Source organism: Montipora capricornis, chromosome 10, assembly GCF_036669925.1.
Source record: "Montipora capricornis isolate CH-2021 chromosome 10, ASM3666992v2, whole genome shotgun sequence".
NCBI lineage: Eukaryota > Metazoa > Cnidaria > Anthozoa > Scleractinia > Acroporidae > Montipora > Montipora capricornis.
Genome location: NC_090892.1, coordinates 11,798,248 through 11,823,247, shown reverse-complemented (window position 1 = coordinate 11,823,247; position 25,000 = coordinate 11,798,248). Strand labels below are relative to the sequence as shown.

The 25,000-nt window shown below is 40.2% G+C and overlaps 1 protein-coding gene across 4 annotated transcripts in view; it reads left to right on the top strand.

Annotated features, from left to right (window-relative positions):
• LOC138022057 (CUB domain-containing protein-like) overlaps positions 1-8,259 on the top strand; it is a 21,364-nt gene extending 13,105 nt beyond the window's left edge. For 3 of the 4 annotated variants that reach the window (XM_068869083.1, XM_068869082.1, XM_068869084.1), the window contains 5 exons: positions 1,674-1,830; positions 2,214-2,521; positions 4,476-4,632; positions 5,510-5,847; positions 7,038-8,259. In XM_068869083.1, the coding sequence (XP_068725184.1) occupies positions 1,674-1,830; positions 2,214-2,521; positions 4,476-4,632; positions 5,510-5,847; positions 7,038-7,048 (971 nt within the window). In that variant the 3' untranslated portion in view covers positions 7,049-8,259. Of the gene's footprint in view, positions 1-1,673; positions 1,831-2,213; positions 2,522-4,475; positions 4,633-5,509; positions 5,913-6,001; positions 6,491-7,037 lie in introns of those variants that run through there. The other variant, XR_011126509.1, reaches the window with a different exon arrangement.
• The last annotated feature ends 16,741 nt before the right edge of the window (positions 8,260-25,000 follow it).

Here is a 25,000-nt window from a genome sequence, read left to right as displayed (position 1 = left end):
GTAAATTTTTAATTTTTTAACTTTTTAACGTCAGAAGTTGCCCGTCCTCGCTTCCTTTTTACTCACTATATATATATATATATATATATATAGGTTTTTGTTTTTTTAGTACTCTGTTGTAATCTAATAATAATAATAATAATTATTATTATTATTATTATTATTATTATTATTTCTATAGCTCTTTTTACAATGAAAGATCAAACTTCCAAAGATCTTCAATTATCTCATCATCCCACTCTTCCACTCTTTCACTCTTTGTTTTTTTACCCACTCATGAGGCTGTGACGTTGACACGCTAACTGGAGTTTGCCTGATCGTTTTCTTAACAGATCTGTTACGAAAAAATGAACTTGTGTAAAGAAAGGGCTCCGACACGCTGTCCTGGAATTTCCCGAAATTTATAAATTAATATTGGATCGGAGGCGGAGAAAACAGATGTTAGTTATTTGACCTCCATTAGCCTCATTTTCCCACCCGGTTTTGTCCAGGATTTAGTTTCTTTCAGACTCCCATTTCTGTAAATTCAAATATCATTCCATGCATCTACGACGTAATGAAATATATTGCACACTAATTAGCGAAGTTGACAATACCTGGCTAAAGAAGCTGTTCTAAACAAAGATAACCTGGGAAAACAAAAAACTTCGAAGAGAGATACATTGAAAGCTGAAATTCATTAGCTTTTGACTCGGTGCATAGAGCGATTTTCAATCGAGTGTCGAAAGTAATTAGCGAATTGATTTGGTTTTTGCATTACTTCAATTAGAACCGTTTTTAATCGAGTGTCGAAAGCAATTAGCGAATTGTTTTGGTTCAAAGTTCTCGCGCCATTTTTTCAACCAATCACAAGTGAAACCCAAACCAATCGTGGCTCGCGCAAGCACGTTTTCCCGCGCTTTGTGTCGGCTACATGTAATTACCTCGAGTTTTGATTGCTTTACTGGATTGTTTTCGTCCTTTCTGACTGGCCAAAGTAATTATTTTGGTTTTGGTTTTACGACACTCAATTGAAACTCGCTCTACTGATCGGTTCAAAGTTGTCGCGCCACTTTTTTAAAAGAGTGAAACCTAAACCAATCGCGGCTCGCGCGTGCACATTTTCCCGCGCTTTTACTTCGAGTTTTGATTGGTTTTCTGGATTGTCTCCGCCCTTTTGGATTCAGTGGTCAAAGTAATTGCTTTGGTTTTGCTTTTAAGACACTCGATTGAAACTCGCTGTATGTGTAGATGACAATAGTAATGGTGGTCAAAATTGCGCTCACTGAAGTAGTCGTAGTCGCTTTCTTGTTCCGCACTCGCCGCTGAAGTCGCAGCAGAAAGGTTAATGAATATATTGGTAGTATTGATATAATTCAGGGGAGCAGGGTGGTACGTACTGTGGTGAAAGCACCCTCTCTCCACCAAGGTGGTCAAGGCTCGATTCCCCGACTCGACAAGATAGGTGGTTTCAGTTTGTTACTTCTCTCTACGCTTCACAGGGTGCTCCGGTTTTCCCTCCTCATAAAAAGCAACCTTTCACTTCATCTGCTTTATTTTTGTGTGATACAGTCTTCCCAATTAATAGAGCACTTTTTATCAGCCAAATTAGCTAGAGAAGATGAATGATGATTATAATTATAATTATAATTATTACTAAAAATATCAGCTGTTTCTTTTCTTCTATACGTCAGCGCTCTGTGGAGGTCCACTGACTCCTCCATCCGGGTTCTTCACTTCTCCTTTTTATCCTCTTCGTTACCCTAACAACGCCTTCTGTGTTTGGACAATCACTGTACCACTGGGATCCCAACTCAAGCTAAACTTTCTTTTCTTCAAAACTGAAAAGTGGTAAGTAACGCTTTGTTTCCTTTTCACCGTGTCATGCGTTCTTTGAATCAAACGCCAAACAAATTAATTTATTGGAAATTAAAAAAAAGGAATAAAGAGGACTTATTCAAGGAAAATATTTTCTATATGGAAACAACGCAGTTTATTTCATTAAAGTAGTTTCTTGAATCAATCTCGTTCCCTGAAGTTCTGTTCAATAGGATAGCAGCCTCCGGGAACGAACTACTAGGCAGTGGATGAAGCCTATATCCAAAGCGCGTGCGCATGCATGAGAGTTTCTGGTCAAAGCCTTCAGTTGCCTTTCGGCAAATGCAAGTCTTGTAGGGGCAGCCATTAACTGCATGTTGCTAACTGCGTCGTATATTGCCTTGATCTCTTTTTAGTTATGATTTTGTGGAAATTTACGTCGGTCCAAGACTTGTTCGCCGACTGACGGGAGGTGACGATGATGATGATGATCATGACGATGATGTTAAAAAACCTTATTACGATGATGATGACGACTGCGATGATGACGATTTCTTGGACGACCTTGATGATCTGGATGACGGCGAGGACGAGGAAAATGTCGGAGTCTTAACCATTCACGGAACAGGAGAAATAATCAGGATTCTTTTTCGATCCGATTATAGTATAACTAGAAGAGGTTTCTTTGTCAAATACAACGTGGCTTCCCCGCTACCTGCACCAAGTGAGTGATTTATTACAATCCCAAAACTTGACAAAAGAAATTTCTTTATAGTTTATGTACCTCAGTGCACTACCATCGTGACTTTTGAGAGCTCAAGTTTATCTTAAGTTTGCAGTAATTCATTTCGCCGTAATGAGCATCGAAATGTCGAGAAAACCTCGTCTCTTTCATTTTTTTTCCACATGTGTTTGGGAAGGGCTGCATGAATACGAAAAAACAGTAAGAAGTTAAAGAGTAATGATCGGTGATTTATTTTGCAAAATCCAAATCCCGGACGAATTTAAATTTTCCTTTGGCAGTGGAAACTTTAAATGCAACAGAGATTCGTTCTGAATTATATTTAGCAATTACTCTATAAGCGCATGCGAGTTGGATATGCCTAAGTTGACTCCGCTACTGACAAGCAACAAGCGCAAATGGAATTATTTCATTTGATGCGTTTGGTTTTGACTGTTATGTCGAGAAATGCGTGTAACTAGTACGTTACATGCCAATTTTGATATCCAATACCAAGTGCCCTCTTAGAGCGAGTTTCAATCGAGTGTCGCAAAACCAAAACCAAAGTAATTACTTTGGCCAATCCAAAAGGACGGAGACAATCCAGTAAACCAATCAAAACTCGAAGTAATTACACGTAGCCGACACAAAGTGCGGGAAAATGTGCTCGCGCAAGCAACGATTGGTTTTGGTTTCACTTCTGATTGGTCGGAAAAATGGCGCAGGGACAGAGTAAAGTAATGCAAAACCAAAGCAATATTCGCTAATTACTTTCGACACTCAACTGAAAACCGCTCTAAGTCTATGCATTTGCTATTTATTTCCAACAAAAATGGTTAGTGTCATTCTTAACTTTTTGAAGATTTGTGTAAATGCAGCTGTTTATCACCCAAGGTGGAGCGTTTACCAAGGGGACATTTTTTGACGTTGTCTGTATTCCTTGACATGACTGACGTTGAAGCCGGGGAGGAGAGCGAGGGTTCACTTTGTGACCCATGGACATATCTGGGATATGATTGGTTTGATGCTCTAATGGACCAGAACAACCCCAATTCTCGGTTTTCACGAGACGTAACATCCGTCCGTCATATTGGTTTTCTAAACCAAGAAACAATAGTCATGTTGATGTCCCAAACCAGTGGTCCGGGAATGGAATCCCATTCTTATGGGAACATTTTCTTTCGTTTCTCTTAAAAACACTCCATCGTTGATCGTGTGAGCGAAAACCATGAAAAGGGAGCTTAAGCAAGGAAGACGGCAAGGACGGCTACGAGAGCGTTGTGTAAAAATACTACTTCCCATCAGGAGCTCATCAAAGGGAACCTCTATGTCCACTAATTCCTTGAGTCAACTCTTTCCCGAGTAAATTTAGGAGCTGGTTTTCCCGCGAAAAGTATCGTATTTCCCTTAACGCTGAGGTAGCTTTGTTTTGATTGGCTTTTACAACAGTGGGAGTGCTGAATCTCCCAAGGGAGATTGGCGTATGAAACAGTGGGTGTGCTGAATCTCCGAAGGGAGGCGTTCTATAAATAAATCTACTCGGGAAGGGGTTGACTCCCTGAATGGCCAAGTATGAGAGACTAACCCTCCGGTCCCCTTGATGAGCTCCTGTTTTTGTTCAATGTAAAAATTTGGCGGTCATTACGGGTCTTCCGGCATGGAAAGTGTGTGTCAACATTTCAGAATAAAATTGCAGAGAAAATTTGAGAATTTCCCGTCGAGTGCTCGCGTTCACGCCATAATCTTAAAATTAGGTCTTGCCGCATTAATGCCGCATTAGGTAATGCGGCATTACACGAGACAACTTTTAATGCAGCAATGTTACGTTAAAATCGGCTTTAAAAATCGGCTCGTGTAACATTGGCTTCAGACGTATTTGCTTTAGGGCGATCTCGTAGCTGTCGCTGTCCTCGCTTAAACAGCAGATATGTACGTATCCATGTTTTCTCTTCTCTAGTTCCTTGTGGATCACCACTGACAATTCCATCAGGCACCTTTACATCTCCTGGTTTCCCTAGAAACTATCCCAACAACGCTGACTGCAGATTCACAATCACCGTACCTCTTGGTTCAGTTCTGATTTTGGACTTCAGAACGTTTGAAACTGAGCGTTGGTAAGAGGATTTATTAGGTAGTCTACCCTAATTGCGAGGGTTTTTGGGCCAGGGTCAGTTTCTCATAGTTCCTTTTACCCCGTTAAAATGCTTCTGGGTTTTCTTGTTTCCGGTGCTGTGAATCTTGATTAACAATCTCATTCCTAACGATGGTCTTGGTAAAAAGAACAAAATTATTGATCCCAATTAGACTGTAATGCATTAAAAAGAGCTACGATTCAACGAACACCCTATGTAAGGAGCCAAATTCTTCTTCCCTCCCTAAAGATGCCTCATTCATTTTCTGTCGTTACCTGTGATATTCTTTTATTCTAATTTATTTATTTATTTCCCAATTGTCATGACCCTAAAATATCCACTTGGGCAGGGAAACTTCTCACCGTATGCGCTTTCTCGTGATACTATTCTTCAGGGCCCGATTGTTCAAAAGCCGCCGATTAACGCTAATCCCAGATTACAAATTAACCAAGAAAATTATTTCTCTACTCCCAAATGTTGTTTAAAGCTGATATTCGGCAAAACTTTACATTAGAAGAACTCAATCCTGGAAAACAAAAATAAGCAAAAGAAACTTTCACCAAAAAGTTGAAATTATGAAACAGAAGTTTACGCTAATCTTGGATTAAGTTAATCGGCTTTCGAACAAAAGGGCCCAGGCCGATACAACATCAACTGTCGACGGCTATTGCGAGAAGCTGTTTAATAAACATCTCGCTTTTCATTTTCATTATTCAGATCCGCAATCTTAGAGTCTCTTCCCCTGCGTGGTTAGGCCAATCACAGCGCTTGTTAAGCATTTTATTATGAAATTATATAGAGAAAATTAGCATTTTTCTTAATGAAATGAAACATTCTCGGCTTAATGTTTTGTTTATAGCCACGACTACGTCCAGATCATGCAAGGATGGCGGGCAGTGCGTCGTTTGAGTGGCGTCTACGGCCGCGACGATGTTGACGATAAAGATGACGATGATGGTGATGATGATGACTGTGATGACGATGACGACGACGATGATGATGAATGCGATGAGGATGGAGACAGTGACAATGACAAGGGTGATGCTAAACGGAGGAGAAGATTTCGAAGCTATAGCAATATTTCTTGTGTTAAACGAATTTACATCCGGGGAACTGGCGAGATGATAACGATAATCTTTAAATCGGATCATTTTTTCACCCGAAGGGGTTTTGAAGCAGTGTATCATGTTGTGCCAGGTAATGCTTAGTTTTAGTATCACGTGTAGCCAATAATTAGCTCTTATTAACCGAGCAGGAGGTCTGTATGGGAGAATCTTGACCGAGATCGAGAGTACACACCGAACGCAGTGAGGTCTGTACACGCGACCGAGGTCAAGATTCTCCCATACAGACTGTCTAAGCTCGGTTAATAAGATGTTTATTATATGGCAAACAAGAACAATTTAATTCGTTTAATGTAACTGGTTTGTACTAACTGACATTTTGCTTGCGAACGGCGATGACTGGCGATGAGCTGAACTTAATTCTGTCAAAGTTTGCTCGTCATCCTCTCTTTTGTCATCATGCTGTTTGGCACTTCCATAAATAAATATTGGTAGAAGAAAATACTCAACATTTTTGCATTTTAGTTTGCATCTTTTCACCGCAAAACATTACCGGTCTAGATGCCGGTCTAGATGGGAATTTGATTTTAACCAATCAAATTCGTGAATTTTGTAGTTCCCAGTCCTCGTGAGACAGAGCCATGTAATAATGCACCATATGTTTACTCTCCAGGCCCCAGTTGTTCAAAGGGTGGATAGCGCTGTCCACTGGATAAATCACTATCCAGTGGATAACTCAATTGGTTTTGCTAATGTTTATCCACGGGATAAAACTAGCCTTAATTATAAGGCCACGTTCCTGGCACTTTGTTCACACTGCCGACTTTCGGAGTCCGAACCAGATTTTTATTTTAGTTGGAGCGGAGACACGTTTACACAGCGCTCTTGACCCGCAAAAAGTGGTCCGGACTCGGGATTTTTTTCGGTTTTGGGGCCATAGCTGCCTATGGCCCCAAAACCAAAAATAGCGGGTCTAGAGCCATTTCACAAAACACATGCAACGGATAGTTTACACGGCAAAGATTTATGGTCCCTACCTATATTTTAAGGGGTCCGGTCCCGATCTTTTCTGTAATGTAACTGGGCCTTTTAAAGGCTCCCTTGATGAGCACCTGTTACTCCTTATTTTACAGCAAGAATCAATCCTAAAAGTGTAACCGTACTATCCAATCAGACGAAAACAAAATCCATCTTCTGTCTCGGTTTGGATGATGGCTAGTCTATTAAATGCAAGCTTTTAGCATAATACTCTTTCCATCTTTAACCCTGTCCCCTTTAACTTTCGTAAATAGATGGTCAATGCTATTATCCTTTGCATTTCAGTCCCATTTTAATGATAAACCTGGTATTCTCACGTTGTCAAGGAAAACACAAACAAAGATCCTCTTCCCACCAAGGAAGGAAAGAAGAGGAAGAATAAGAACAACAACAACAACAGCCAAGAAGAAAAAAAAACGTTTTAACTTTGTATATATAATGACTTGAAGATCTGATAGAGCGAGTTTCAATCGAGTGTCGTAAAACCAAAACCAAAGTAATTACTTTGGCTAATCAAAAAGGACGGAGACAATCCAGAAAACCAATCAAAACTCGAAGTAATTACAGGAAACCGACACAAAGCGCGGGAAAATGTGCACGCGCGAGTCACGATTGGTTTTGGTTTCACTTCTAATTGGTTGAAAAAGTTGCGCGAGAACTTTGAACCAATCACTGAGTGAAGTAATGCAAATCCAAAGAAATTCGCTAATTACTTTCGACATTCAATTGAAAACCGCTCTAAAAAGTTTGGTGCAATAGATATGGCGATGGAGCGCTAGTTGCACTCTGTATAAAATATATATTTTTGAGCTTATAATCTATTTTGGAGAAACGGAGAAAACTGACAGGAACCAGAAACTCTTTACCAACCTTTCCATAATTAATTAACGATTCATGAACCTAACAGCCTATCAAGGCACCAATAAAACGTCACGTGCATGAGATTTAATTTAAACCCGAAATAACACTCCTTATCAGAATTCTTTGTATAAGGAATAGTAATGAGGCCCGTCTTGTGTTTTTTTTTTTAATGCTAATATCTTCCTCTCACATTTTGCACCACTGTCTGGACTCCACGCTTTTTGTGGAATGTTTTTGAAGCCGTTCAATAAGCTCGCATGTCGTGTTTTTTTCGGGTGAAAACCCCGATAAATCACCCCTGCTCGTTTATTAAACATTGCTCAGTTCATTGAATCAGTGTTGGACGCAGCTCTAATACGTTCAATAATACGGGTCAGAGTGCATTGCCTGTTGTTTATGTATTTGTGTCCGTTGTTTTAAACCACTCGTTGGAGCAGTTAAAATGGCTGAATCCTGACACCCAAAGGAAGTTCTCTAAGAGGAAAACCCACTCGGCGTAAAACAGAGCTAATCTAGAACATTATTAAATTTTGGACCTCTCTCTTATAAGCCCATATACCGTATGACCTAATATGGAAACTGATCGCGATCGGTTGTAAAATCAAAATAGAATTATCCAATAAAATTAATCAGAAAACAAACAAAATGGTGAGGAAAGGAGTTTTTTTTATTACTTGTAGGCTCAGTTATGCTCTGTACATGTATATTCCAACATTAGAGAAGATTCATGTCCGATCAGAGCCGTTTAACCGGTTTTTTAGGTCTTTTATTCATAGCTCCACCCTTCTAGCAGAGCCTCCGTTTGTCTTTTGATTTCTTTACTGAGGAGGAGAAAAGGAGGCTCTGCCTGAAGCCGCCGCAGCCCGAATTTCTGGTCTTTCGTCAAACCCGTTTTTCCAGTGCAAGCATCCGTTTAGTGATAAAAACGATGGTTATAATTGAGATGGCGTCGAGATCTGGCATATTAGGTTTGGGTTCGAGACTGTAAAGCAACATGCAGCGCATACTCAACAAAGATCTTACTCGATTTTTGCAGAGTCTTTCCCGAGAACGCTAAAATCGAGCAAGCAAGCTCATATTGCTTTTATCATATTATTGAATTTTCGACCTCAGACATATATTTCGTTTCTAGCTCTCTGGTTAGATCATTCAATCTCGGTTATCCAATTACGACGATTAATCTCACTTTCATGGGTTAAATCTCATCAACAGCGTCAGACGTTCATAACCCAGCAGGTATGGAAAGCCACACCCTGGAAGCAGAGCCTCCTTTTGTCTTTTTCTTTACGGATGAGGAGAAAAGGAGGCCCTGCCTGAATAGCGTCAACTCTTTGAAGCTGCCGCAGCCGGAACTTCTGGACTAGTTAATCTTGTTTCCTCTCGTTAAACTAGCTTTTCCACTGCGAGCATGCGTTTAGTGAAAAACCAAGATGTCGGAGAGATCTGGCATATTAGCCTAGGGGTTGAGACTGTATCCTGGCAACATGCAGCACATACCCAATAAAGATCTTACTCGATTCATGCAGTCTATCTCGAGAACGCCAAAATGGAGCAAGCAAAAGAAAGGCTTTGCTAGCAGGGTGGGAAAGCCGTAACTTTCTTATGTAACCTTTTTCTTGTCTTGAGGTTTTGGTGTTTGTCATAGACTTTGTGCACTGTGGCAACGTTATCATGTGTAGTGGTTTTGTCATTTTGTGACGAGGTTTGGTGTTTACGTGTTGTGTTTCCATCATGATGTCCGTAACGGAACGCCATACTCCGCGCCTCGCTGGGTATCTATCACTTCTTATTATTCAACACATTTTGACAATGTTCAAATATGGTCACAGCGCGCTCTTATTCGTCGTGCGTACTCAACAGACATACTGCGATACGTAATTTTGTGAGTCGCGAAGAAAGACGGTAGTTTTCCAAATTGCCTGATTTTAACCAATCCGGCCTACGGCCTCGTCGGCTAGGTATCAGGCGATATTCTGCGCGATTTCGCAGGATAATTGTTAAATATCCAACGCGCCCTCCTAAAATAATTTAAATACCGTAAACTGATGGCCCAATACCAAATACGAGAGATCGACCTTTCAGGGTTATGGACTTTTCAGTGACCGCGTTAAAATCAATTAGTAAATTCCCAACCTCGGTTTACGCATTTATCGTGCTCTGATTGATTTGAAGTCTTTTTCCTACTTTCCCAACCGCAAGAAAACCGCGCGAAATCAGCTATCGCCAAAAAATGTTTTTTCTTTCTCAAAAAATATTTAAAGTTAGAGGGAAAAAAATACGTCATTTTAAAGCTAAGAAAATAAGCTTTCCAACAGCATATAACTTATTTGCAGACAACTGAAACATTTTATAAAAACGAAAGTTGAACGAAAATATTTAAGAAAAATAACTCAAAAATAAGTTTTCCAGGCAAAATTTGGTCATTTTAGCGTTGAAATTAAAATTTTCTTTAATTTATCTGCTTTCTTGGACATAAATTTAACCGGAAACTGATGAGGCACGAATATTTTTCTCATATACTTTAGTTTGACCTTATATGGCAAATGACTGCTCTGAGCGTTGCTAAGATAAAATTACTTTCGCCGGAAACCGAAATTTCTCTCTGAAAAAAGCAAAAAAACGGTTTTGTGGAAATTTTGGATCAATTCCGATGTTTAGAATTACGCGAACAGGTAAGAAATGTTTTTGTGATGAGCCTGCGTCTGTCTGACCACCAGATATTACACAACATCGCATCTTCACCAAGTGTTTTCCATTCCTCTCGGGATTTCTCGCTTTTTTCGCTCGTATTTCTTAGTTCCAAACTTTTGAAGTTTAAGGAATTTAATAAAACAACTATTCCATTCGCGCTTGTTGGATATGATACGAGTTATAGCCGCTTCGCGCCTCGTTGGCTATTTAACGTCTCCTCTCCAACGCGCGCTCATGAAATAATTATTAATTATTCCGAGTCGCTTTGTAATGGCCCCCCGATGACCTGGGTTAAGAGAAAACGGATGCTAATTGAAGAGCGCTACTTTAAATTCAAAAGTTTTAAAACTGATATCTCGTCGAAAACTAACTATAACCTTCAACTGAAGTACTGCAGGGTCTGAGGGTGTTCAAGTCCCGTCAGTATACCCAACTGAAAATTAAACTAATGGGCCCTTAGCCTGTCGATTGCCTTTTGTTTGTACTATCAAACGTCGCAAAATGAAAAGTGGATGCGACTTTCCTTCAAAAACAACTGGAACTAGTCGAGTGAATAATCAGTCAAATAAACCACGCTTGGTTTCGATTTTTGCGACTTATTCTTCATTGACTGTACAAAGTCAAATTGATTCGAGTCACTTCCCTTCCATAGGATGAACCCCTTTTTATGACAGCAGTTGGCTCGTAAACATCAAGAATAAGCAGTAATTAACTTTAATCAATCGTCAAGCAGATAAAAGGGGAGAACAGCGGCAAATGTGTATCTTCACATTTTTCCAATCATGCCCTCACTCCTGTTTTCTCTGATTTGCAGAAACTGCGTTGAGTTAGGAAGAAATAATTAACTTATAGCTCAGATTGTACAAAGTCTTGCCGTACTGTATAAAAAAACTTCCATTACAATAGATCACTTCTCATATTTACGGACAATGTTTAAAGAAACGAGTCAATATGTCACCGAGGGACGTAAAATTTGTCCGCCACCTGCTTTCTGGCTCTGAAAGTATAAAATTTAATCGATTTTAAGAAGACGACGCATAATTTTTTCGATCTTGCGTTGATCTCGGAGATTCGATATACATGCCCATGGAGTTTCGATCGAGAGTAAGTTTGGCTACTGGATCATTTGCTCTACTGCTGGCTCTAGTTACAGGCCTTACGAGTATCATTATTACAATCGCAATTGTTAAAAATCCGTTGCATTTGACTCTCAAACCATTGGACCGAATCGTTCACACAATGATCGCTCTTTCATTCTTCGCCGGTACGATGTTTCTTCCTTTCTTTGGGATCACAGAAATCCTTCGCGGCGCAGACGTTGGTGGACTTGATCTTGACATTTTGTCGCACATCGTTTCCGTCGTGGCGGACTTTCTGATTGGATCAAAGCTTTCCATTCATTTTCTGTTGCAATTTGAACGCTATATCGCTTACGTCCATCCGCATTTCCATCGAGGAAGACTGACAAAGCGATGCTTAACACTGGCTACTCTCTTCTTAACATCATTCGCGCTTCTGCTTTCCCTCTTGTGGCTTACCGGGATACGTGAGGATATTCATCGACTAGTTTTCATACATGTGTTTGCTTCTTCTACATGGTTAGCGCTCATCCCACTAATCTGGATGACCTATAGAAATCTTAAATATCGAAAAACAAAAGTTGGACCAGACGAGATGAGCGATCTACCACATCTAAGACAGCGAATTGAGATGGACAACGCAAGGAATGCCTTAGGGGCTCGGAAATTCTTGCTCAAGTTTGCGATGTGGTATTCTCCTGTCATCTTATCGACATTACCATGGTACATAGTCAACTTCATTTGCACCATAAATACGGACTTGTTGGAAAACAACATTGGGTTTTTCTGGAAGAAGTTCTTCATCCCTCTTGCCTTGGTTACAGATCCACTTATTTTAATTTTTATGATTATTCGCGACTACTCCAGGACAGTAAAATTCATTTTTCGCAAAAGCTAATCAAAATGTCTTCGTTTGCTACTGAAGTTTGTTTTTTGGTTTTAAAAAATTGAACGCTTAAGTTTAAAAACCGAAGAATTAATTATGTTCGGGCAGCAACAATGTAGCTCTGCTGCTGTAAAACTTGTGTCCTGTTCCCCCGCGCATAACTGGCTCTTCCATTTACCATTTAAGTTTTCTGTTGTTGCCGCGTTTTTCTTTCTTTTTGTGTGTGTGTCAGTAAGTGATTTTTGCCGTTAATGTCTGGAAATGAACCAAATTTAAAAAAAATTACTAGTTTCTGGAGTTTCCTTTCAACTCAACAACACATTTTTAAACAAATAAAAATGGCCGTATATCTCATTTTGAATTTCTTTTGAAATGTCAGTGAAGCCTTAGAGCTGTACAACTACAGCTGTGCACCGTCTTGCAATATTGACAACAATCTCGAACTCTTCTTATTACTGGGTTGCCATAGGCAATCCAGTCAGAATACGAGTAGAATTTCTCCGTTTTTTTCCCGAGTCGGAAAATGAAAACCTGTCACTCCCCTGCTAAGTATTGTCTTTGTGTGTTAAGTCTTCTGCGCCCGGCTATTTTTGTTAGGTTTCCAGGGGTAGTAGAAATGCGTAGATTTTATGCGGTGGACACAGTAGAATATTTAATTAACGTGCAATGGCGTCGAAGTCATTGTGGCATTTTGGTGGATCTTTAAACAAAATATACCCTGATGGAGCTCAAGAATGGAACGTTAATAGGCCGAGTTCGATTATCAATATTCAGGCATGGCTACGAGGCTTTATTGTCAAAATCACGGCTCACTTCTGTTTTCTTTGTTTCACAAGTCTCAAGGAGGGAATTCTAAACAAAGCAATATCATTGAAATTTAACCATAAAGTCTGCAGCCATTTGTGAATTTTGATATATCAAACGTGGCCTATTGGATAAACAAGACTAAAAGAAGGAATAGAACACCTTGAGTGGATCTGTGCATGATCTCTGCTGTCTGACTAATTTATATTTATTTGTACTCATCTCTGCACAGTCTTCAAGTAACAATCGGAAATTTGACTAACTTATGTTTGTCAAGAATTATTTGAAAGAAAGCTTGTTGCCCATTTTTTTGGTTCATCATTCAACGAAAGGGTTCTTCAGTAACGGGTTTGATCCTAAACACTGGTCGGAGCTTATTTAGTTGTGATGAGTTTTTGAAAAGGAGTGTGTTGCTTGTTTGCACGCACGCAATGAAATGGGAAGTTTTTTCTTCCCTCTATTAAATAGCAAATATGTCGTTTGTTTCGATAAAGCTTTGGCTGGAAAAGTTTTTTTATAAGATTTTTCTGTCTTTGTGGATTTGCGTTGTCAGAGGTTAGCTGATTTGCATATGTGTAATATTTGTCTAGACATCTTAAAATTTTGTTAATCATATTATTACGTTTCCGAACTGATGTATTGTTAGGTTCCCTAAGGCGCGAATTTTAGCGGGTGTGCGTTAGCAACTCGAAACAAAATAGTGTTCTAAATATGAACGGTGGCCAAGTCAAAGGTCCTAGAATAAGCGAAAGAAAACGGTAAACTCTTTGGCGTTTATTTCATAGACGTCCTTCTGAGTCGAGGAAAGAAGTTGTTAAAATAGCTCATTATAATTGGAGGATTTCGATATCCTTCCTGGTTGACAGACAGGATCACATGATAGAGCGTGAACTATTGATATTTTGTTTGTTTTTGTTTTTTGCTTTTTGTTTAATTTATTAAAGGAAAAAAAGGTATACAGTTACAAAATAAAACAAACCAGTGAACAGAAATAGAGAGTACAGTAAATTACAGGTATATGGCAGCTAAATACAACATGTCTGAAAAGTGCATTGATATCTTATATTACGGTAAGGCGGAACTTTTACAAGTATATTTACTTACACATATATCTTATTTGTTTGATTGTCGCTCAATCTGGAGGGGAAAAGGGATACTGCGAGACTAACTTTTCTGTCTTACTTTACTTTAAAAGTTCTGTGAAAGGATCCATTTCTTATTCTCCTTGGTGTAAGTGAACGATTCGATCTTATATTGAGAAGACAGTAGGGGAAGAAAACCGTTAATCTTTGGAGGGGTTTCCCTTATTTTACAGCACCAAATGAAGAACTTGGCAATTAGGAAACAGAAATTGATTAAAACATTATGACTTGAAGAGCTTTCTGGTTTCAATTCTAATAAGACAGTTATACTCTTTTGGTAAATGTCTGGGATGATGGCTTTCTCTTTCAACCACAGTAATAAATCATCCCAAAAACAAGAGGTTTTTTACAATGCCAGAAGAGATGACAAAGTTCTTCAGGGAAATCTCCGCAAAAGGTATAGTTAGAATTATTTTTAAGGCCAATTTTTGTCAAAAAACAATTCGTCGGTAGTTTTTTGTTTCAGGGGGTGCAATAATTTGTAGTCTGGCTTTAAAAGGAACAATTTTGTATGATAGCTAGTTGTTGTTTTTGAATCATTGTAATTATATATATATATATTTTTTCTTTCTAGATGGCCAATGTTTTATTTTATTTTATTTTATCATGTATATAGATAATATATTTTTAGTATCTCAGTCCCGTTTACGTGAACTCTTTCGGTCTATGTTCAATATGTTTTTTATTATCTACATTAATTTATGTTATATCTTCAATTAAATAAAGTTCATTGTCCATTAAAAAATAATTAATATTCGTCGGTAATATTCTATGTGAGAACCTATAATGAATGTTAGACAATTTAGTGCTCTTGGTGCAGCGAAAAGCTAGTTTATAGGCGTTTTTCCAGTCAGGTTTATGGCAATTTTCAGATTCACATTTAGCGTCCTATTTTATTTGGCTTTTTTCAGGGCTATTAGCTTTCATAGATATGAGCTTTTTGTATACCAGTTTGTTGGCCTTTCGTCTTTTAATAAAAGAACTATAGAAATCCTCGTGTCTTGTTTCACTTGCTTCTTTTGTCACAGGGGTCCTAATAGACCGAACTGAAGATACGAGTCCAAAAATGGTTAATGGTTGTATTTGTATGTTGTAGAAATTCGATACCTCGGCTAAAGAGAAAAACTTGTTGTAGTCTCTCATTATGTGTTTAACTTCAGAAATGCCTTTTAAAAATAGCTTTTTGTAAAAAATAGGTTTGTTCCCTACTCTAATTAATAAGTTGTGCCGAGGAAGTTTTTGCCAAAAACTGATTCTGCGATTTGACCGACCCTTCGAAATTAACTTCTGCCCAAATACTCTGAATTTCGCGGATTAGGGTGTTGTTTACATCAGTTATCTCTATAGTATCCTTTTTATTGAGGTTACCACTGAAAAGAAGCTTTCCAGCGTATCTCTCAAGTTCTTCCCCAAAGAAGAGTTTCCATTTTCCCATATTTTCCCCATCAAGACACTTTTTTACCTAAGCTAATTTAAGGGATTTATTGTACGACTGAGATGTCGATCATTTTGAGCTCCCCTTTATCATAACTGTTAATCAAATACTACGTTTAATCTTATCTCTTTTGTTATTCCATAAAAATCATAAAATATTTGATTTTATCTCTTTGAGAGGTCTTTCGTCAGTTTCCAGTGACGCTAATATATAGGGTAAATGTGAAGCAGCTAAACTCTTAAGAACAACAATTTTTCCTATCAGTGTTAATCGTCTAAGTTTCCAGCTATTTAAAACAATTCCAATTTTTGCCAACTTTTCATCATAATTGGTTCTCAAGGTGATGTTGGGATCTGTAGAGAGCCAGACACCCAAAAATTTCACTTTACTTTCGTTCCATTGGATATTTTTTTCTGGGAGGAGCTTTTCTTCTTTACCTACACAAGAACCGATCCATAATGCTTCAGCTTTTACAAATTAATTGTAAGGCAGGGAGAGAGACTAAGGGTGCGTTCGATTGGGAAATCTGGACTTAGATATTAAAATCTGGATCTTCGGATTTCCAAGCGAACACAAAATCCGAAAATGGATTTCGCGACGGATTTTGTTAATTGAAATCCTTACCCGACATGGATTGCCAATTAGTGACTCTGCGACAAAATCCGTTGTCAGATTTTGTGTTCACTTCGTTGCCGACGGCGATTACCACTTGTCATTTTGCGCTTTAAAAAGTTTCTTGGGGGCCCTTTTGAGGATTCTATTTGGGAGGACTCATTCCTTAGGAGAAAAAGTGGACCGCTATGTTTGACCACCAGTCCCAGCCCCCCTGAACAATAGTTCCCAGAGAGAGAGCACCCCAAAAAACACTTTCAAACGAAACTCCACTCTTTCCTTTTTAATATTCTTAAGAAGCATGGTGACTATATTGATATTTCCCAAATTACCTCTGCCCTAAAAACGTACAAATAGAACTTGAGGTCTTCATTCAAACATACCTCGTAAGAGTCGTTGAACTTGTAGTTATGCTAAGGATTTAAGTTGACACAATATGTGCAAGAAATTATATTAAGTCTTCTTTTCTCAATTTAGTAATTACTTATTATTTTCATTGTAATCTTTTAATGTGACTGTTCCGTCCAGATTAGCAAATGCTATTTGAGGACGAGTCCTTTTGTCCTGTATATTGTCAATTATTCTTTAAATAAAGTTGAAGTTAAAATTTTATTTCCGAGGATACGCAGAAGAGACATATGACGTGACATCAGACATGACGTACCCACCCAGGGTGCCCATATGTACCGACAGACATGACGTACCCACCCAGGGTGCCCATATGTACCGACAGACATGACGTACCCACCCAGGGTGCCCATATGTACCGACAGACATGACGTACCCACCCAGGGTGCCCATATGTACCGACAGACATGACGTACCCACCCAGGGTGCCCATATGTACCGACAGACATGACGTACCCACCCAGGGTGCCCATATGTACCGACAGACATGACGTACCCACCCAGGGTGCCCATATGTACCGACAGACATGACGTACCCACCCAGGGTGCCCATATGTACCGACAGACATGACGTACCCACCCAGGGTGCCCATATGTACCGACAGACATGACGTACCCACCCAGGGTGCCCATATGTACCGACAGACATGACGTACCCACCCAGGGTGCCCATAGGTACCGAAAGACATGACGTGCCCACCCAGGGTGGCAATATGTACCGACAGACATGACGTACCCACCCAGGGTGCCCATATGTACCGACAGACATGACGTACCCACCCAGGGTGCCCATATGTACCGACAGACATGACGTACCCACCCAGGGTGCCCATATGTACCGACAGACATGACGTACCCACCCAGGGTGCCCATATGTACCGACAGACATGACGTACCCACCCAGGGTGCCCATATGTACCGACAGACATGACGTACCCACCCAGGGTGCCCATATGTACCGACAGACATGACGTACCCACCCAGGGTGCCCATATGTACCGACAGACATGACGTACCCACCCAGGGTGCCCATATGTACCGACAGACATGACGTACCCACCCAGGGTGCCCATATGTACCGACAGACATGACGTACCCACCCAGGGTGCCCATATGTACCGACAGACATGACGTACCCACCCAGGGTGCCCATATGTACCGACAGACATGACGTACCCACCCAGGGTGCCCATATGTACCGACAGACATGACGTACCCACCCAGGGTATTTCTCCTTTCTTGAAGGTCAAAAGCGCTGTGCCATACATGGTCAGGATTGCATTTTAAGACAAATTTTTTTCTCGTACATCTTTTTTTTTATATCCGTGACAATTTCTTTAATTAATTAGAGTCCTCAATATGGAACAGCTTACCAAGAGAATTTAAGGAATCAGAATCTCTTGACTCGTTTTTGTCGCTTTATTTTAATTGACTTTGTTCGTTCTTTTAAATTAATCTGTCCTAACCCTTTGGCTACTTATAATTAAGACGTGGCCGAAAAACACGTACGTTTTCAATTTAGTCGAGGGGTTTTTTGGTCACTGTCGCCCTTTTTTACAGCTAAATCTCACCAAAAACCCGTTTACAGGCTGTACACTCCGTGGTCTTTTAATGGAGGGGTAAAACAAACTGTTGCAAAGTTCGGGCATGCGCAGAAAGCGCTTCTCTTTTCACTTTACTTGCCTCTCTTTTTTTTCTTTTAACTTGCTGGGCATTTAGTAAGCTCGATTTTGGTGGGAAGGGTTTGTGGGAAACGTTTCATCTTAGAATGAGATGCTCAAAAACGTAGGTGGGCCATGGAGCAAGATTTTCATGGAGATTTTTCTGGTCAATATTACATGGTTTTTTGGCTCTAACTCCAGTTTCCTTGACTGAATTGTGCTCATTCTGGTATAGTTTGAAAGATCTCTTCTCCCTGCACAAGTTATTGGACAAAGCTGTTTTTGACCGTTAAACGTGATGACGTCACAAGGGTAGAAAGGAAGGTGGATATACCTGGACGCATTTGGCCAGATCGTAATCAAAAGGGTTAAATGTCGCCGCGGAAATATTTTTCCAGCATGTACGTGCTAGGTGATAGTTATTAGTATAATTCAAGTATAGTCTTTAGTTTATGATTTAGGTAAGGGGAAGGGTTCTTGATATTTTAGGGGAGTGGATTGGGTGTTTAAAACCTAGTTGGGGAAATACCTGAAGGTCAAGTTATGTAAAATATTACCGAACACGTAAACGGCGCCAGTGACCCCATCCTAGTACCCACGCCAGCCAGAGAGGCAAAAAAGACACGAGACATTAACCGAGTTGACGACATCTAACCATAGCCAAAAACGCCCAGTAGACATTACGAAGTTTTTTTTGGCCAGCCAAGACGCAAATGTCAGTTAATTTCAACCCAATGGAAAGTTCAGTCGTAGCCAAACACATCTAAATGGCACCTGAGCCTACATCAGTCTGGAGTATTCATGCCCAGTCAGAAAGGCCCCGGTGAACAAACGATTCGAACTGATGATGAAGGCGAAATTCAGTGATGTGGTAACCCAAAGCCAAGCATTGACAAACGATTGGCATCCGAACCCAGTTCAATATGCGTGCCTTTGACCCAGAGACCCAAATGTAAGCAAATAAAAGTCAACGGAACCCGAGGTTCGGGTACAGCCAAACACACTTAAGTGGCACCTGAACTCAGTCCCCGGCCGAGAGACCCAACTGCAAACAAAAAGCAACTACTTGCTACTTTGACCATTTCATTTCATTTCTTCTTTTTCTTCATCTTTTATGTGTTTGCTTAACGCCTGACTGGCAAAATTCTGAGCAATGATTTTTATCCAATGGCTGTTTATTTTCAATGTAAGAATTGGATTTTACGCTCCGCCATTACTGGCCGGTTAGACGTCAGAGGGTTGGATCAAGGGAAAAGTGATGTCATTTACTCACCAGCTTAAAATTTTAGCGTGTAAATGCAGCTTATTATACATTGAAAACACGAGTTTTAAAAGTCTGAAAGCACGAAATTCTCGTGCTGCATATTTATTCAGCCGCGTACCATGCATTGCATTCTTAAACTAGTGGGTCTTTGACATCATTTTCTCAGGTTGAGTTATTGTCAAACACACGCAACTTGTAGTTGTTGTCCCAAAAGAAAATAAATTGAATGAACGCCAGGAGGATTCAAGTTCAGTACAGCGAAATACATCTAAGAGGTACAAGAGACACGTAGTAGATGCTCCCGGTCAGAAAAACTGAAATGTAGATGACCGAACCCTTAGCGCCGCGAACGCTTAAGGCCATGTTACACGAGGCAATTTTTCTTGCAACTCGCATCGCAACAAACGTTGCGTTGCAAGTTGCGAGAAAAAAATTCACGTGTAACACCCCCATTTTGCAAGTGCAATTGTTGCGTTGCGAGTTGCGAGAAAAGTAGAACGACCCTCTACTTTTCGCAACGTTGCGAGACAAGTTGCTTGCGTGTGACAAACCTCTGCAACTCGCAACGCAATTTTGTCAGAATGGGCCAATCAGAGCTCATCTTTTGGCGACTTACCGCGTCCGCCATCTTGTTTGTTATTGTACGCGTTGCAAGTTGCGAAAGAAGTTGCCAACGTGTAACATACCCTCTGCAACTTGAAAGGTTTTTTATTCGTCATCGTTGCGTTGCGAGTTGCAAGAAAAATTACCTCGTGTAACATGGCCTTTAGCGCTGCGAACGCCAAACATATCACATAAGAAATAGGAGTACCTAAGAAGTATTGATGATGTCCCAAATCAAAATAAGGTAACATAAACAAGGAATTGGTAAATGCGAAATAACCTGACGAACACGAGAGCTCAGAAAAATTAACATTCGACCAGCGAAGCATAACTTTCCAAATAACGATACTGACTCCGGTGTGAAAAACAGAAAGCATGTCTACCTCTGTATTCGCCGCTTGAGGCGGAGCTTGTTGGGCTTGTTGAATCGAAGGAGCCGGTTGTCCTGGCGCTTGAGGAACTTGAACCATAGATGGACAAAATAAAAAACCACACTTCGAACCAGAGTCCGTGGATTATACGGCAAAAGAGATTACCAAGATGGGGCACTTAAACTTTATAGTCGCGAATACATAAACCATTGTGAATTCCACGCTTTGTTGTCACATTCCAGCGCTTAATACGCTCCCGTGGAGCATCTTGACCAGTTTGAAGTGGTATGTTAAAAGCGACTGCGAGTGTTTCATCAGCGATTCCAAACACCGAGAAGCAAATGAAAGCACAACGCGGTAGGCGGAGTACTTTAAATTGTTTCGAGGTGTTTGAAACCTCTGATGAAACACGAAGCACGAGTTTTTGACATGACTTCTCAACCTTTTGTTTTACCAAGTATGAGTATTGTGTGAGGATCTTTTGTTTTATCACACAAGTGATAGTAATTTGTAAAGGAAATGAATATAAAAGGTAGCTCTTTGGAAAAAATGTACACAATAGGGCGTAACGGAGAGCGAGTCAGAATCACGTCGTTTTCTCCTGCCAAAATCGTCTTCCCAAAAAAGTGATTCGGTTTACGACGAACTCACCGAATGGCTGAGGTTGAGAGGTGCAAAGCCTATTAAGCCTTCAGAGCAGACATTGCTGGAATGGATGCTCTTTATTATTAATGATTTTTCCCTTCATGTATTAATCATGTAATCGCAATGCGCCCCAGTGAAATTAAGGATTAATTTCGCTTGTATTTCAAAGATACGCGATAAATTATTCCTTATTATTCCTTCAGTGAATAATTAAAAGAACGGTGCTTACAACATCAGTGGTACTTTTGCGCGGAGTGTGCATATGCCGGAAAAGCAATGAGACTTTTACAAGTGTTATTGAAATCCAAAAAGAAGATGGACCTCTTTAGCTTGTACATTTTGTTTTCCCATTTCAGGCCACGAGGTGTTACTCGAGGAAACAGTTTCTTCAAATGTAGTCTTATGCACGTGCATATGTATGCGTAACTAATGAAAAAACAAAAGGAAAATTCCCTTGGAAACATTACGTGGTCTGAAATGGGAAAATAAAACGTATAAGCTAGAGAGGTCCATTGGGGAAACCACTCATTTTTCAAAGATGATTGGTCAAAAATATTTATGCATGCGTAATCAAATGGTGACCTGTGAAATTAGGGAATAATTTACGCGCGTTTTGTCGAAATTAAATAATTTCCCGAGCCTTTAGGCAACGGAAATTATTTGGTTCCAGCTTATAAGCGAATACTGTAACTAACGCGTATATTCCTTGCAACTTGAAAATGACTAGGCCTTCGAAAACATTCACTTAAACTAGGGATCCTAATCGTTTTCTCTTAGGCTCCACAGTGACCTTCATCAGTGTGTTCGACCTCTTTAAAGCTACGTTTTCCACAAAGGATTCTTGAATGCGACTCGACTACAACATGCACCTAACAGTGGTATAACAAAGCTACCACTACTTTAATCGTGGGCGCGTCTCCGATGCGATGAAATGTGAATGAGTTTCATCTCTTCAATGGGGGAGCTCTACTGCGGTTACCCTTGTTTTTGCTTTGTTCTTTTTACTAAAGCACCAGATGACAGCAATAAACAGGAAACCTCCGATGACACCACCAATTATAGCTCCTGTGTAATCTTTCTCTTCCTCTACGTTGACTGCGAGTGAGCAAAGGCAACAAATTTTAATTTAACCACGTGACAGGAACGGCAAGATTTCCGCACAGGTCCCTACTTCATTATGCATACACTCCTTTGTTTCAAGAAAACAGCACTTTTCGGCACTTTTCCTGCAATTTTACCCATTTTTCAGTTTTAGAATAAGCGCAAGAAGTGGAGTTTCAAGCAATCGTTGTAATAGGGTTCAGATTCGCAAACATAACAAACAAACCAAATAAAAGTACTGTCATAAGAAATTTAATGGCTACCTGCTCTTTTTATCGTGAAATTGTTCTTCCTGTCTGCTTAAAAATTCGCCGAGACACTGCAAAGTGTATATTTTCCTCCTTTCCTGTATCTAGGATCACGAACGGTGCATTTAGAGGGATTCTGCGATTTATCGCTCTTTGTAGAGATCGGCAATATGCTCAATGATACTTCCAAGTAAATAGCTTTGTAGAGATCCATGGATATTCCCCTACGAGGCATACTTCGTTTCACTCCCCATCATGTCTTTTCAATGCCCTGCTGTGGGCTCGTTTGTCTGGGTCGACGAAGTTTAAGCGATGGTTAACTGCGGTGAGATGACGGTAGCCCTTGTCTTGTAGGCAGTTGTAAACTTTCCGGCCACAGGTAGCTAGGGCTAATATTTTTTCAAGGAAAGTTTACGGTCAGAAAATTAATATGTGTTCTGGCGGATTGAAGGCTATCCATTGCAGTTTTTTCTTGAGCATCGCGAAACAGATCCATTTCCCGATGCGGCACTTTGTCTTTGCCAACTGACTGCGTTTTCACACAGGTTTTGGACACGGCAGACGAAAGTAAATTGTTTTCTTTGCACCACTCTATGCACAACTCTGGAAAGGCTATAAAGCAGGGACAATTTCCAAATGATCAAATCTTCCATTGCTGTGACCCTTTTACTTCGGTAGCCATCTTGATTATTACGAAGACACAAGTTTGCTTCAAAAGAAGAGAAATATGAAACGATTTTAATTGCAATGAACTCGTGCACGAAAGTTTCCCATGAAAGATGCACCAATTAGACTTTAAGCGTGGTATACTCTTCCACGCAGTGAACTTATAAGTGTGCCGCACGCACGGGGCATGAAGGAAAAGCAGGTCACAGTTCACAGCAAATACTGTATATTGGAAAACCTAAAACTATCACAGGGACTAACCTTAAGCCTAAACAGTGCCTTTAGTCGTAATTAGGGTTACGGTTAGCATTATTAAAGGGATGGGTTGTTTCAAGAGTAGTAAAACAGGGATCTCTTAACGGTAACCTACAAGTGTAAGTTCGATTGTAGGTGCTCGGCGCGGCACGTGTATATAATTACGTATCATTGTTATGTAAATAGTCAGCCAGAATTCAAAGTAAATATCATTTTAAGGTGTGAACTAGCAACTTGACACGTTACCTCAGTGGTCAAGATCAGAGAGAAGTAATCCAAAGGTTTACAGAGAGTCGGAGTTCGAGGCAAGCTGCGAGTGACATATCATGGGATAAAATGGCAGAAAAGGCCGGGCGGGGTCTGGAAATAAGAACAAGACGGAGGGATAGAAAGAGGAAAGCTGAGACAAAAACGAGTAACGGGGTGGGCGATGAAGGGAAAGAAGAGAGAGAGGGAGGGAGGGAGAAAATGAGATCCGTTTTTATTCATCCCGTAAGTACAAATTACCCATGTATATCTTCGGTTCTGTTGAGTATACGTATTGTTCTACAAAACAATAGCGCGAATGAATAATTAATTTATTCTGCATGCATAATGAAGTAGGGACCTGTACGGAAATCATTCCACAGGAACTTCCACAGAGCGAAATCCCGGACCTCGCCGGCCCGCATCGAAAAACCAGAATTATTTTCAAGGTAAATTGTACAAATGGCAAGCTGACTACCTATAAGTCGGGATGGCCGACTCTGAGTATATACACAAAGGTAAATTATAGGGAATACGCCCTTTGATATGCTCAATATCTGAATTTAAAAGCTTTCAACACTGTCATAAATAAACTCAGTCATGTAATTTATCTCTTTCACACAGTTGGTGGAAACTGAAGTGAGCTCGTTGGCTTGAATCGCATCTTCAATGAAAGAGGATCTATCGGCGCCACTCACTCTAAGTGACCAGGAACAATAGGCCTTATGCATGATTATGAAATATGCTCAAAATTCACCCCCAAGCCTCGTTTGCACAAAATTATTCACATCGTCTGGACTTGCAATACTTTTCGCACGTGGGTTTTATTTACAAGTTTGCTCCTCTGGGATTAAGCTCATGCTAAAATTTACGAGTTTAATTTTCAAATTGAAGGATTGGTGGTGAAATTAGCAAGTCAGACGTCATCAAGCATAAAGGCCTGGCCAAACGCACGCAACATTTCAACGCAACATCTTGCAACATTGTTGGGCACAACATGTTGCTTACGTTTGACCACCCTGTTGCGATATGTTGTGATGTGTTGCAACATGTTGGATGATGTTGGGTCAAATTTTTCGTGCAACATTTTGGATGTTGCATGTTGTTGTACTCGTTTGGCCACGTTCACGCAACATTGTTGCACTGGGGCATGCGCACTAGGTCCACTTTGTTGGGCGCCTGGGGATGGGGCACATAAACATCGATATGTTTGCGTTGAAAATGTTGCGTGCGTTTGGCCGGCGCGTTCAACACATGTCGCAACATCATG